Source organism: Lepidochelys kempii, chromosome 2 (assembly GCF_965140265.1).
Source record: "Lepidochelys kempii isolate rLepKem1 chromosome 2, rLepKem1.hap2, whole genome shotgun sequence".
Lineage (NCBI taxonomy): Eukaryota > Metazoa > Chordata > Testudines > Cheloniidae > Lepidochelys > Lepidochelys kempii.
Genome location: NC_133257.1, coordinates 156,912,296 through 156,925,077, shown reverse-complemented (window position 1 = coordinate 156,925,077; position 12,782 = coordinate 156,912,296). Strand labels below are relative to the sequence as shown.

At 42.0% G+C, this 12,782-nt stretch overlaps 1 protein-coding gene across 1 annotated transcript in view; it reads right to left on the bottom strand.

Annotated features, from left to right (window-relative positions):
- The window catches only part of LOC140906142 (zona pellucida-binding protein 1-like), a 38,615-nt gene extending 26,107 nt beyond the window's left edge, over nt 1-12,508 (bottom strand). Inside the window, exon 1 of the mRNA XM_073329646.1 lies at nt 12,430-12,508. Within this exon, the coding sequence (XP_073185747.1) occupies nt 12,430-12,508 (79 nt within the window). The remainder of the gene's footprint in view (nt 1-12,429) is intronic.
- Between the last annotated feature and the right edge of the window lie 274 nt (nt 12,509-12,782).

The window sequence follows — 12,782 nt, the reverse complement described above, 5'->3', positions numbered from 1 at the left end:
GAGGTTAGCTAGCAGCATTAGAAAATGGATATGTCACTTAACTCTTTGTAGAGCTAAACTAGGAAGTGAAACTATGGTAGTAAATGTTATTGGGTTGTATATAAATACATGGAAAGTTGCTCCTGTCTGATTAGAATGTGTATGTGATTGAAGCTTGGAGTATGTGATAACTTTGATTCTTTAGGTACAAGAGACTGAACAAAAGCGACTCAGGGCAAATTTCAAAAGGGGAGCATTTTCAAGCGTTTCCTCTGCTAAAGTTACATTTTTTAGAAAAATAATTATAGAAAATGCAATATTAGAGAAAATTGCAAATAGAAAGAGTTAGAATGTAAAATATGGAGATTAAATTCAATCATTTATACATGTGCAATCCAGGGATTGCTATCTTACATTTAATGCAAATCTCAGTACACCCTCAGCTATGGAGTCACTGCTAACTGAACAGAATTGTTTACTAGAGAAGCAATATAAACCCTTCTTAAGTTTTATACCCTACAGTGACACTATAGTTCAACTCTGCCAATGAACAACACTCTAGCTGGTGCTAATCCTTGCTAACCATAGTAGAGCTATTATATGGTCTCAGTAAAAATCATTTCAGCCTCACTTCTTATTTGTATTAAAAGCTTGATCTACTACACTAGTACAATTGAAAAATCTATTACTATGAATTAATTCTTCTACAGTACTTTGAATATGTAGTATAGTGGCCCTTTAAAGTTTGCCAGTTGTCTTAGATAATTAAAAAAACGTTCAGTATTAAAGATATTCCTTAGAATAAGTATTGAAAAGTAGAAGGGAATACTGTAGATACTGAGATAACCTAGATAGATAATGAAAGTTACCCTAGTGCTTAAGGACCAGCATTGAGAGCTCAGGCCTTTGCAAAGACAAAGCCATGCTGGGAAGGAGGAGGAGGAAGCACTCTCCCGGAGAGGCAATGCCTAGAGGCATTAGACCTATGTAAATTACAGTGGGCTAATTTCTTGACTGTGTCAAACGTATTCTTGGTGTGCTTGTGCCAGAATGTGGGGAGACAAAGGTGGCTCTAAGCTACTTTTCTACCTCCACTGATCCTCATGTTTGCAATTTCTTTGTATTTAGTTCTTTCTGTGAATTTCATTAATATGCCATTTCTCCTAAATCTCTCATTGACTTCAATGGGAGTAGACTTGGGCCCTTAATGAAGCTTTAGCGAATTTTTCCCCAATTCAGTATGTTGCTTTCAGTCATTGTTAATCCATGCAACATTGATTGTATCCTCATTGGTTTGAATTAATATTGAGTATAAGATTTCTTAAGACTCTCTTGACACTAATACTCTCTGCCAGGGGATGTTCTTAGAGCACCTAATACATTTATAAAAACCATTCTTAAGTTGCTTAAGATCTATGTGCTAGTGGTAACTTATTCTGTTTTTTTGCTGCCCCTTTCTTATTCCTTCTATATTGATGTTTAGTTATTTTTCTTCTTTTCTAAATACAGCACAAGTTTGTTTTCTAACCTCAAATCTTTGAGTACCCTCAAAGTCACATTGGCTGCTTATTTGTTGTGTAATTTTTTACAGTTATTGTGTTTTTCCTAATAACATCACAAATTGCCCAGCCTTCTTCCACACTGTTGGGTTTTCATACTTCATCTTATCACACCTAGAAGGAGACCAAATCATTCAAGACCAGGAATTTGTCAAATGTGCTCTCTTCTGCTCCTAGTGCTCTGTAGCAGACGCTCATCATCATTTTTCTTTCATTTTTCATTCTTTTTATTTCTTTAGTCAATGTATTTCACCATCAATATCTTCATTGTCTAACTGTAGTTTGCTATAGTACTGTAATCATATTTACGATATTCGAATTTCAGAGAAAAATAGAATGCATTATCTGAACAATGTGAAACAGGTTTCAGCCTCCAAGACATAACTGTGTGGCAGGCATAAGAAAAGGCAGATAGCTGAACTGTGGGAACTACATACTAAAGAATATAGCACTGAAAACCATATAGTCTTTTATCTGTCAGCACCACCTGGCACTGAGGTTGTAAACAGTATATCTGAGCCAACATCTGGCAGGAAAAGGAAAAGTAGTCATCATTATCCATATTAGTATGATAAAGAATGTGCAGAATGTTCAGCCTATAATTAATATCCGTGTAAAATATAGCTATAAAGTAAATTTTTGTCACTTTTCAGAGGGGTGGTCTGGAAAATACAATTCCATATAAGTACACATTACAAATCTGGAAGAAAGGAGCAGATCACCTAGCCAAACTAAAAATTAGCCAGGTAATGCTGTGTAAATCAGCTACAGTACTTAAAGCAATTAAATGTTTACAGTTACTTAAGAGAACAAAGAAATTCTAATGTTTCAGCTCCTCTTGATTTCAACTCAATATTTCAGCACTTAAAAATTCAATTCTAGCAACAGCAGCATGTTAATCATATACACCACCATCCAGTTTGTGCATGAGGAATCTTTGAAGTTATGTTGGGTCCTTTTAAATTAAATAAGAGACTGATGACTTAAGAATGTAATAGTCTAATACAGTTAAACACACTAACATCCACAATACTGAACAAGTTAAATACATGACCTAAATTAAATGTAGTTTTAAAATAGCTTTCTGGTTACAAGAATTGATTCCTGACAAAGCAAATTCCCATGCAACCAGATGTTCCAGTTCTTTACAATAGAGAACAGTGTGCATTCACAGTTAAAAAGATATCTTAATATTTTAGATGTTAAATTAAGTTAATAAGGAACTGAAAAAAACTTATACTCTCTAACATCCTGGCAATTCTAGTTATAAAAATGTTATATATATCAGTGAGAACTTATATGAAGAGGAAATAATCCATGCATTGCTAGACATAACTATATATTAAAAATACATAGTTTTAATCTTCAAAGTGTTATACAAACTCCAACAAATATAGTGATTTAATCATCAACACAGGGGCAGCCTGGGGGTCTGTGTTGTATGTAAAATGGTGCAAACACTACAAATAAAAGGAGGGGGGTTTAATAAGAAAATGCTATAAGAGAAAAGACAGAATAATTAAAGAATCCTGGAAAGTTATATATTAAAGACAAGTCGCAGTAACACAGAGGGATAAACGTTCCTTGGTGATTCGCAGCCGCTAAGTCTAAGAAGTTATAAAAATTATGCTCACCCATACATACCAACAAGGACCCTAGGTTCAATTTAATGGCAAATGTTAGTCATGATATGTATCTCCACCCCTTTCTCATGGTACACCAAAAAGTAAGTCATTCTTGGTTAGCCTCAGTAAGTGGGAATGCAACCAAAAAGAGAGAGAGAGAGCTCAAACCAATGAAGATGCCCTAATTCTCCAATACCATTGCTTTTTTTTTTTTGCCAGTGTAAGTTACATCAATGTAAAAATAGTATAACAGAGTGGAGAACCAGGCCCTATATTTTCTCTTTTTACCAGCCTGAAATCAGTAACATCCAAATCTTAAAAGCCACCTATTTCCAGATTTGTAAATGTTCAAAGTTTCATGTTGTTCTAACATCTATATCATGTGCCCTTTCTCTGAGTATCGCTGCCCACTCAGCCCTCTTAAATGGAGTTGTCACTGAATTGCAGTGGTACAGCACCTAGCTCTGTGGGGTTCTGGTCCATAATTAGGACTCCTAGTTGCTACATTAATACAAATAATAATAATGGGAACATTTACAGTGTTCCACTGTAGCTGATTCTGATGCCTCTTGAAACCTGATTCTGATTTCACTTGCTCCAATATACACTAACAGTAACTCTATTGAAGTCAATAGTAGTTACTTCATTGTAAACAGGATTTCTGTTTTGGGGGGCTTATTTATTTCATTTTTTCAATATTTATGTTTTGCAATTTTTGAGGGTTTTTTAAGATGTCAAAAATCAGGTTTTTTCAAGGCTTTCCTCTTTGTATATACTGTAATGAGTAGTCTCTTTGTAATGTTCTCTAGTGTGCTTTAACATAATGCTGCTTCAAACAGCACTACATTAAAATGCATTAGGGAATCTTTGGTAAGCACCAGCAGATCTACATGGACTAATTAATGTGCAACAAGTTAGCGCACTTTAGAAATCACATCCCTATAGTCTGCATTATTGATCTGTGTAGACAGACCCTTAGATGCAAGTAACCATTTCTGGTGTTTTTCCAGAGTTTAGTGGATAAACACTAATTTTATTTTTTTGTTATCGGGGTGTTTTATCAGTGCTTATTGGTTAAAACTGAAAATCAGAAGCCCTGCTTTTAAGTGAGATCAGAACCAGGTGCCTCATGTTAGTTTCATATTTAACTATTTTTACAATAAGAGCTCTTCAAATAGAATCCATGTAAGAAAGGGTTACTCACCTTGTGCAGTAACTGAGGTTCTTTGAGACGTGTGTCCCTGTGGGTGCTCCACTTCAGGTGACAGTGCGTCCCAGGGATGTTGATTGGAGATTTTCGGTAGCAGCACCTAGTCAGGTTGCACATGAGCAGCAACTGTCTAGTGGCGCCATTGGAGTCTCTTCAGAGCACGCACAGCCCAACCCCCTCGGTTCCTTCTCTACCGTAGAGTCCACGTGTCGAACTCCAAAGTAGAGGGGAGGGGGTTGGGTAGTGAAGCACCCATAGGGACACACCTCTTGAAGAACCTCAGTTATTGCACAAGGTGTGTAACCCTCTCTTCTTCTTAGAGTGCTGTCCCTGTGGGTGCTCCACTTCAGGTGAATGTAGAGCAGTACCCACTATGGTTGGGGGGAGGCTTTGGAGTTGTGTGCATAGTAGCAGCGGAAAGGACAGTAAGGTCTAATATGGCATCCACCCTGGCATAGTGCTTGGACAAAGTATGTTCTGATGCCCATGTGGTGGCTTTGCAAATGTCTGGAATGGGTACGATGTGTTGCCATGGCACGAGTAGAATGGGACCTGATCCCAGGAGAAGATTCTATGTCATGGGTTTGATAGCATGATTAGATACTGTCCGATATCCACTTGGAAAGTCGTTGCTTGGATATCGCAGTACCCTGGATCATTTGGTTGTCAAAATGAACTTGGGGATTTACGAAAAGTTTTGTTCTCAGTAGAAGGCTATGGCCCTCCTAACATCAAGGGTGTGTAATGAAGCCTCCTGTGAGGATTTATGTGATTTAGGGTAGAGCATAGGGAGGTGTATAGGCTGGTTGATGTGGAAGATGGATGCCACTTTCGGAAGGAATTTAGGGTAAGGTCACAATGTGATCTTATCCTTGAAAAGGATCATGTAGGGTGGATTGGCCATCAGTGCGCTAATCTCGCTTACCCTTCTAGCCAATGTGATGGCAACGAGGAATGCTACCTTCATTGACATGTATAGTAAGGAGCAGGCAGTTAGGAGTTTGAAGGGGTGGTCTCATGAGTGCCCTGAGGACTAAGTTTAGAACCTACATGGGAGTGGGAGAGTGTACTTCAGGGTAAAGGTTCTGAAGTCCTGCAAGGAAGTGTTTTGTAGTTGGATGTGTAAATGTTGAGAATCTGTCGATTTTGTCATGGAAGGTGTTAATCGCCACGAGATGTGCTTTGATAGAGCTTAATGATAAACCTGAGTTCTTTAGCTCCACAAGGTAGTCTAGCATTACTGGAAGTGGCGTAGTGCAGGGAGTAAGTCGTTTATGTAGGCATCATGTGGAAAAACGTTTCCACTTTTGTAGGTAAGTATTGCACATGGACTCACGTCTGCTGTTCAAAAACACGTGTTTAACCTGCTCCGAACAGGTTAACGCGTGTAATTGGAACCATGGAGGAGCCACGCTTTCAGATGGCGCTTCTCCAATTGTGGATGGAGGATCTGACCATCGGACTGTGACAGTAGGTCTGATCTCATTGGAAGAGTTCATGGAGGGCAAACTGACATACGCAGCAGGTAAGGGTACCGGGTCTGTCTGGGCCACACTGGAGCAATCAAGATGATCTTGGCTTTGTCATCCCTGGTCTTGCATAGGACTCTGTGTAGTAGTGGGATCGGTAGGAATGCATACTAGTCCCACTAGATTAGGAAAGTGTCCCCAGGGATAGGGGACCAAGTCCCACCCCTGGAACAAAATTGTGGTTCTGTGCTGTGGCACATAAATCGATAGATGGGAACCCCCATTGATAGAATATCTGTTGTAAGACTGTAGGGTTCAGTTCCCATTCGTGCTCTTGTGAGAGCCATCTGCTTAATGTGTCGGCGGTGGTGTTTTGGCATCCTGGTTGGTAAGAAGCTGAGATGTCGATGTGGTGTTGGATACACCAGTTCCATAGTCTCATGGCTTCAGTGCATGGGGAGTGGGATCGTGCCCTCTCTTGTCTGTTGATATAGAATATACATGTGACATTGTCTGTCATCACTCGAATTGATTCGTTTCTTATAAGTGGTAGGAAGTGAAGACAGGCGTATCTTACTGCTCTGAGTTCTAGCAGGTTTACATAAAGGCATGCTTCCGATGTCGACCACCTGCCTTGTGTCGTGTGGTGCTCCAGGTGTTCCCCCTAGCCCCGTAGGGAGGCATCTGTTGTGATCATGACTGAAGGAGGTCTGTGGTGAAAGGGAACCCCTATGCAGATGTTCTCTGATCTTGTCCACCATTGTAGGGATGCTAAAACCTTGGTCGGTGGTGTTACCACCATGTTGAGGCTGTTTGGTGGGTTTGTATACTGAACGCAGCCAGCCCTGAAGACAGCGCATGTGTAATCTGATGTATTTTGCCACGAACATGGAGGCAGCCATGTGTCCTAGTAATTATAGGCACATCCATGCCTCGATTCGTGGACAGATGTAACTGACATCTATGAGATGTTTGTTGGCTAGGGCTCTGGCTTGAGTTGAGTCCTGATGTGTCCTGATGAATTCTAGTTGTTCTGTGGGTATCAATGTGACTTCTGAAAGTTTATTTGCAACCCCAGTCTTTGGAAGAGGTTGATGGTCTATTGTGTGATTGTTTCTGTCTCTGTGTATGAGTGTCCTTTGGTAAGGCAATCATCTAAGTATGGCAAAAATATGATCCCTTGTTTGCGCAGGTGAGCTGCGACTACTGCAAGGGTTTTGGAGAACACCCTCAGTGCTGTGGACAGTCCCAATCGTGTCCCCCTGTGAATCGGAGGAATCGTTTGTGAGCCGGATGTATTGAGATGTGAAAATATGCATCTTGTAGGTCGATGGCTGAAAACCTGTCCCCCTGTTCCAGCGCTGGGATTATTGTGCCTAAGGTAACCATCTTGAATTTTTGGGAGCATATGAATTTGTTGAGTTTTCAAATGTCTACTATCGGTCGCCATCCACCACTTTTCTTCTGGGTTAGGAAATAGTGGGAATAAAAACCCTTCCCTCTGTATTGTGTTGGTACAGGTTCCACAGCATCTAGCTGTGGCAGACGATCTACTTCCAGTCTTATAAGGTGCTCATGAGAACAGACCCAAGGCGGGGAGGTGGGTAGAGTAGGGGGGCAAAAAGTAAAAGGCATGGAATAGCCCGATTGAACTATTTCTAAAACCCAACGGTCTTGTGTAATATGCTCCCAAGCTTGGTAAAAATGCTCTAGGTGGTGACCAAATAGGCAGGTAGGTGCTGGTGTTAAGGGGAGGTCATTCAGAACCTTAACTAAGACTTCAAAACTGGTTTGTTCCCTGATGGTTGGGACGCACATAAATCTTGTTTTCTTCCATAAGAGATGAAACATTAATAAAGGTATTCCTTACTAATATACTTAATTGTAAACATTTACATATTTTTTGATAATTCTACAAATTTTAGATAAGATCATGATTCATAGAAAGATCTCTATTTATTGCAATGATGTTTTGGTACAGTAAAAGCTCCACTCATTATAATCAGGATGCAGTGCATGGCAGGCAATACTTCAGATTTTTCATAGCCTCTAAACAAAAACCTACTTATATTTTAAACTGTTATTTTAAAATCACCTGTCTAGCAGTTATTATTTCTGTAGAGAACAATCTTCAAACCTGAAGTAGCCTGCAATGCTAATCTATGAATTAGTAATAAATCTTTATTTGGATCCTACCATGCATGAGGTGACTGGTTAGTTTCTGCTTCTAAGAACAATTCTATTCTTCTATTTAGACTCTTCAGACTGGTCTACACTATCAAGTTAGGTCAACCTAAGTTGACTCATTTTGTCAGTTTTGGATGCACCCAAACCTAAATTTGTCTCCCGCTGCTGTAAGTGCCTCATTTCATTGATACACTAACACCACCACCCAGAACGACACAGAGGCAAAGTCGACCTACTTTTTTCTACACAGTGCTAGTTTAAACACTGCAAGTGTTATGAGCATCAAAGGACTTTTTGAAACAACGTGCTAGACAAACAATGTTAAGTGGGATTCCTAGGAAATACTTGGAAGGTGAAGGCAACTTTCCACCGCCAGAGCCATCCTTTTACAGCTGCAGCCTGAGGAGAAACCTAATTTCTGCTGATTGCCAGTTACATGAGGACCAGACCAGATGACCAAACTTGATCAAAGAGTGTCTCACAGATTCATGGGGGTGATAGTTCTTATCTAACAGGTGTTATGAACTTGTGACCACAGAAAAACCCTTTGGTGGGGTTTGAGGGACTGTTCATCTGCCAGAGTTCTTGTTGGAGTCAGGGGGTAAGCTTATAAGCCTGCATGCAGGTTCTTTTGTTTTCTCTGTAAGCCTTTCACCTTAAGAATAAATGTGCTTGCTTCTTAACTGTATGTAATTACTTTGTTTATAGCCTCTGAAGAGAAGGCAAAGCATGCTTACTGTAAAAATCTGTATTATTTGGGGATTCATAGTGTAGTCGGGGAGCTCAGCAGCCTGGAAATATCCTGATCATTAGGGAGACATGAGTCTCCACCCAAGAGAGGTGATGGCTGGGGAGCTGAAAGCCTAAGAGTGGGTGCCCTTGCTGGATGATAGAAGGGGGATACAGGTGCAGTTTCTCTGAACTGTGACAAAGGCCAGTTATCAAATTTTGTTTTTAATTGCAGATTTTTCCAAGGCCAAGGCTTATAAGACAAACAATACTGCAGTGCAATAAGCAAGTTCAGAAGTCATCTTCTGAGTTAACTGTAGATGTTAGATTTTTTATTTTTTTTAAATGAATGATGGTATTGGAAAAGTCCAGTGTCAGTGAAGTCTGAAAATGTTTCCAGTTTTAAAATTACAGTGGTCTAATTTCTAACCTAGAATTCCAACTGTCTTTCAAGATTTACAGTACTTCCCCTATCTGCTTGCTTGAGATAGACACTCACAAAGTCTTTAATGCTAATCTTCTCTGGAACTTTAAAATGAAAACAAAATAATTCTAAAGTATTCAAATTATGCTTTAACCAGATTGACAAAGGTCTGAATAGTAAGGATAGAGGAAAACATTTGAACCAACAGCCAATGTTACTGGAGAATGCAAACAATATATCATGCAGTCATCGGTCCATCTATTTACTTGTGAACAACAAGGATAAATGATTTCCACATTTTGATCACTAAGCAGGGATGAAAATTTAAGACATGAAACCAGAGTATCATGCATAAAGCCCACATCATAGCCACTAAACATAACTGAAGCACTGCTGAGTTTAATTTAACCATACTTTTAGGTTGGGGGAGATATGAATTTTGTTTAGTGGATAGAAAGGGGATATTTTCAAATATATGACTATGAAGTCCTTTGAGTATGCTGCAGCAGAAAGCATGCTTCGCTAATGTTTTCAGTCAAATGGTTATCTATATGGTATCAAAGTATACAACAATTTTTCTTACTATTTTTATTATAAGTGTAAGCAGGGTCTGAATGAATGCTTCCCTGACAGCTAGCTGGGAAGGGAAATCACTTGGGTGTGTTTATGTAAATACAGTTTGCTCCTGCTTTGCTTACATATTCAGCAGATACAGCAGTGTCCAAGTGATCAACTTTGTCTGGTGTTGGGTACAAATCACCTTAGTACTGAATGCAGGGGTAGTGAAATATGGTTACCAATGTTGTAATTATTGTAGGAATACAGGAAAGCAGGACTGTGCTTAACCTGTCCCAAATGAGGGGGCCACCCTCAGTTGAAAGAATCTTGCTAAGCCACAGGCTCAAATGTCCAACAACTGTAAAAGTAAGAGGGGTGGTGACAGGTATCCCTAGCCAGGAGGCTACACACTCTCATCAAGAGCCATTCCTAGGCTGGTTTAACCTGGCATAGACAATGCCCAACCTACAGTAACTCCTTGCTTAATGTTGTAGTTATGTTCCTGAAACAATGCTACTTTAAGCAATAAGGTTTTAAGTGAATCCAATTTCCCCATAAGAATTAATGTAAATGCGGGGGGAGGTTCCAGGGAAATGTTTTTCACCAGACAAAAGACTGCTCTTCCTGCAAGCAGTGTACAAAGCAGGCGGCTGCCAAACATTAGAAGGGAGCATTGCACAACTTTAAATGAGCATGTTTTCTAATAAATCAGTGATGTAACAACGAAATAATGTTAATCTGCAAGACATTAAGTGAGGAGTTACTGTACTTGGGGTGAGTCGTTTACTCATGGTTTATGTTTATGAACCCTGTTTGCAGTGTTTTCCCAAATTAATGCAGTTACTTCCCTCCTTTTATTAAAAGTTTTTCTACAATCAGACTCTGTGCTTACGACTGGGGAAGTATTGCCTCTCAGAAGTGCCCGAGGTGGTGTGTAAATTTCCCAGGTTACTGGGTTGGGATTCAAGCCGGTTCTGTATCAATGCAAAGTAACTCCTAGATATTGAACCCTGCCTGGTTGCTGCTGGCTGCATCTGGCAGAAGGGTTACATAAGTTTATACAGGTTTCAGAGTAACAGCTGTGTTAGTCTGTATTCGCAAAAAGAAAAGGAGTACTTGTGGCACCTTAGAGACTAACCAATTTATCTGAGCATAAGCTTTTGTGAGCTATAGCTCACTTCATCAGATGCAAAGCTTATGCTCAAATAAATTGGTTAGTCTCTAAAGTGCCACAAGTACTCCCTTTCTTTTTATAAGTTTATACAGCACTACATGTACATTTAATTATATGACAAGTAAAATCGATTGCAAATTAATAGCTTTCCTGCCAAAGAGAATTTTGAGTCAAAAGACATGTTGATAGATTACAGAATCACACAAACATTTGACAAAAAACAAAGAAAGGAAGATGTGTCCAACTCAAATGCTTCCCAAAGTAAGTGACCCGCTTCCCAATCCCAGCTGTGCAAAAATTCTGAGTGGTTTAAAATCATGAGATATTCCAAATACACATTTTGGGTCCTTCCTGTTTGCCATCTGGTTTTGAATCTTTATTGTACATTTTCAAGCCTTTATCAAGAACCAGGAGGGCTAAAAATTTACGTTGAAAAAGAAAGAAAGAAAGCTGAGAGTTTCATACAATAACAACTCAAGAAGCTGAGCCTTTAAGAACACAAGTAGCGTGAATCTTGATAAAATTGAGTTGGCAGCACCACAGGTGGGTCTCCACTAGTTTTTTTAACATGAGCAAGTAAAGGAGTCTGGCAAAAGAAAAGTTCACCAGCTGTTTCATTCAGAAGGGGAGGAATAATCAAAATTGGATCAGCACCAAATAGAAGAGTAATGACAAAGTTTGGGGCCTATTAAGGGGACTGGTGCTGGGGCATAGTGAGGGCGCTGAAGGCGGAAACCATTTATTTGGGTTGTTATAATTACTTCAAGCCAAGGGGTGCTACTGCACCCCCAGGTCCAGGAATCCCCCATTAAGAGTGTGGCAAAGGAGGGAAGCCACGTCCGTCGTAGCAGAGCCTGTATACAACAGATGCAAGGGCAAGCAGCTTGACCGCAATGCAGAAGACCGAATAGCCATGAGCCTGTCACCGGCCCGTCTGACCAGTATTTGAGGGACATGTGAGGGAAAACTCCGCCAACCTTTCCAGCTGGCAGCCAAGGGACCTTAAGCAACTCGGCGATTTTAAAATTCACCGAGCACGAAGCTGCTCCTCGGAGCTCCTGTACCAGAGCAGCGCTGCGGAGCGACGCGAGGCGAAGGAGCCGGAGCCGCCAGGCCCAGCGGGCTCTTTCAGCAGGTGCCCCCTCCTCCTCGCACCGCCTGGGATGACTGACACGCAGCTGACCGGCAGCCGCGCACCCCGAGCCCCGCTGGCGCGCGGGACGTTCCTCGCGCTGTCAATCGCACCAGTCCGGGCGGGCCCGTGGCGGGGGAGGGAAGCGCGCGCGCGCGCGCCCGGTTGAGCCTTCAGCGTCCGGCGCGCAGGCGCAGCGCGGACTCCCTCAGCCCGCGGAGACGCCGCTGTCAATTGGCCTCTAGGCGGGGCCGCTGGCCGGAGCCAAGGAGGCGCGGCCCGAGGATCTCTTGGCGAGGCGGGCGCTGACGTCACTCGAGAGAGAGGCCCCGCCTCGCTCCCTGTTCTTTGGGGTCAGGCGAAGCTGGGGCCCGGTCACTCACCCGCCGCCTCCGGCAGCAGCAGCGCCGCGGCCGCCAGCGAGAGGAAGGCCCAGGGCCGCGGCGGGGCCGTTAGCTCCATGGCGCCGCCCGCTCGCGCCGAGATTGAGCCTCGCGCCGCGCCCCTCCCCCCCAGCGCCCGCGTAAATGTAACAGAATGCCCGCTGGGGGCGGGGCGAGTTGCTGGGGGCAGCGCACCAGCCGCACGGGGAGCGGTGCTGGGGGCCGCTGAGGTGGAACTGGGACAGGGGCTTCCTCTCCGGGGGCGCGGCCAAAGCACGAGCCTGCATAAATGGAGCAAGTTGCAGCTGCCCTAACTCAGGCGCTGCCTATACTGGGCCTGTTTGTAGCAGCGG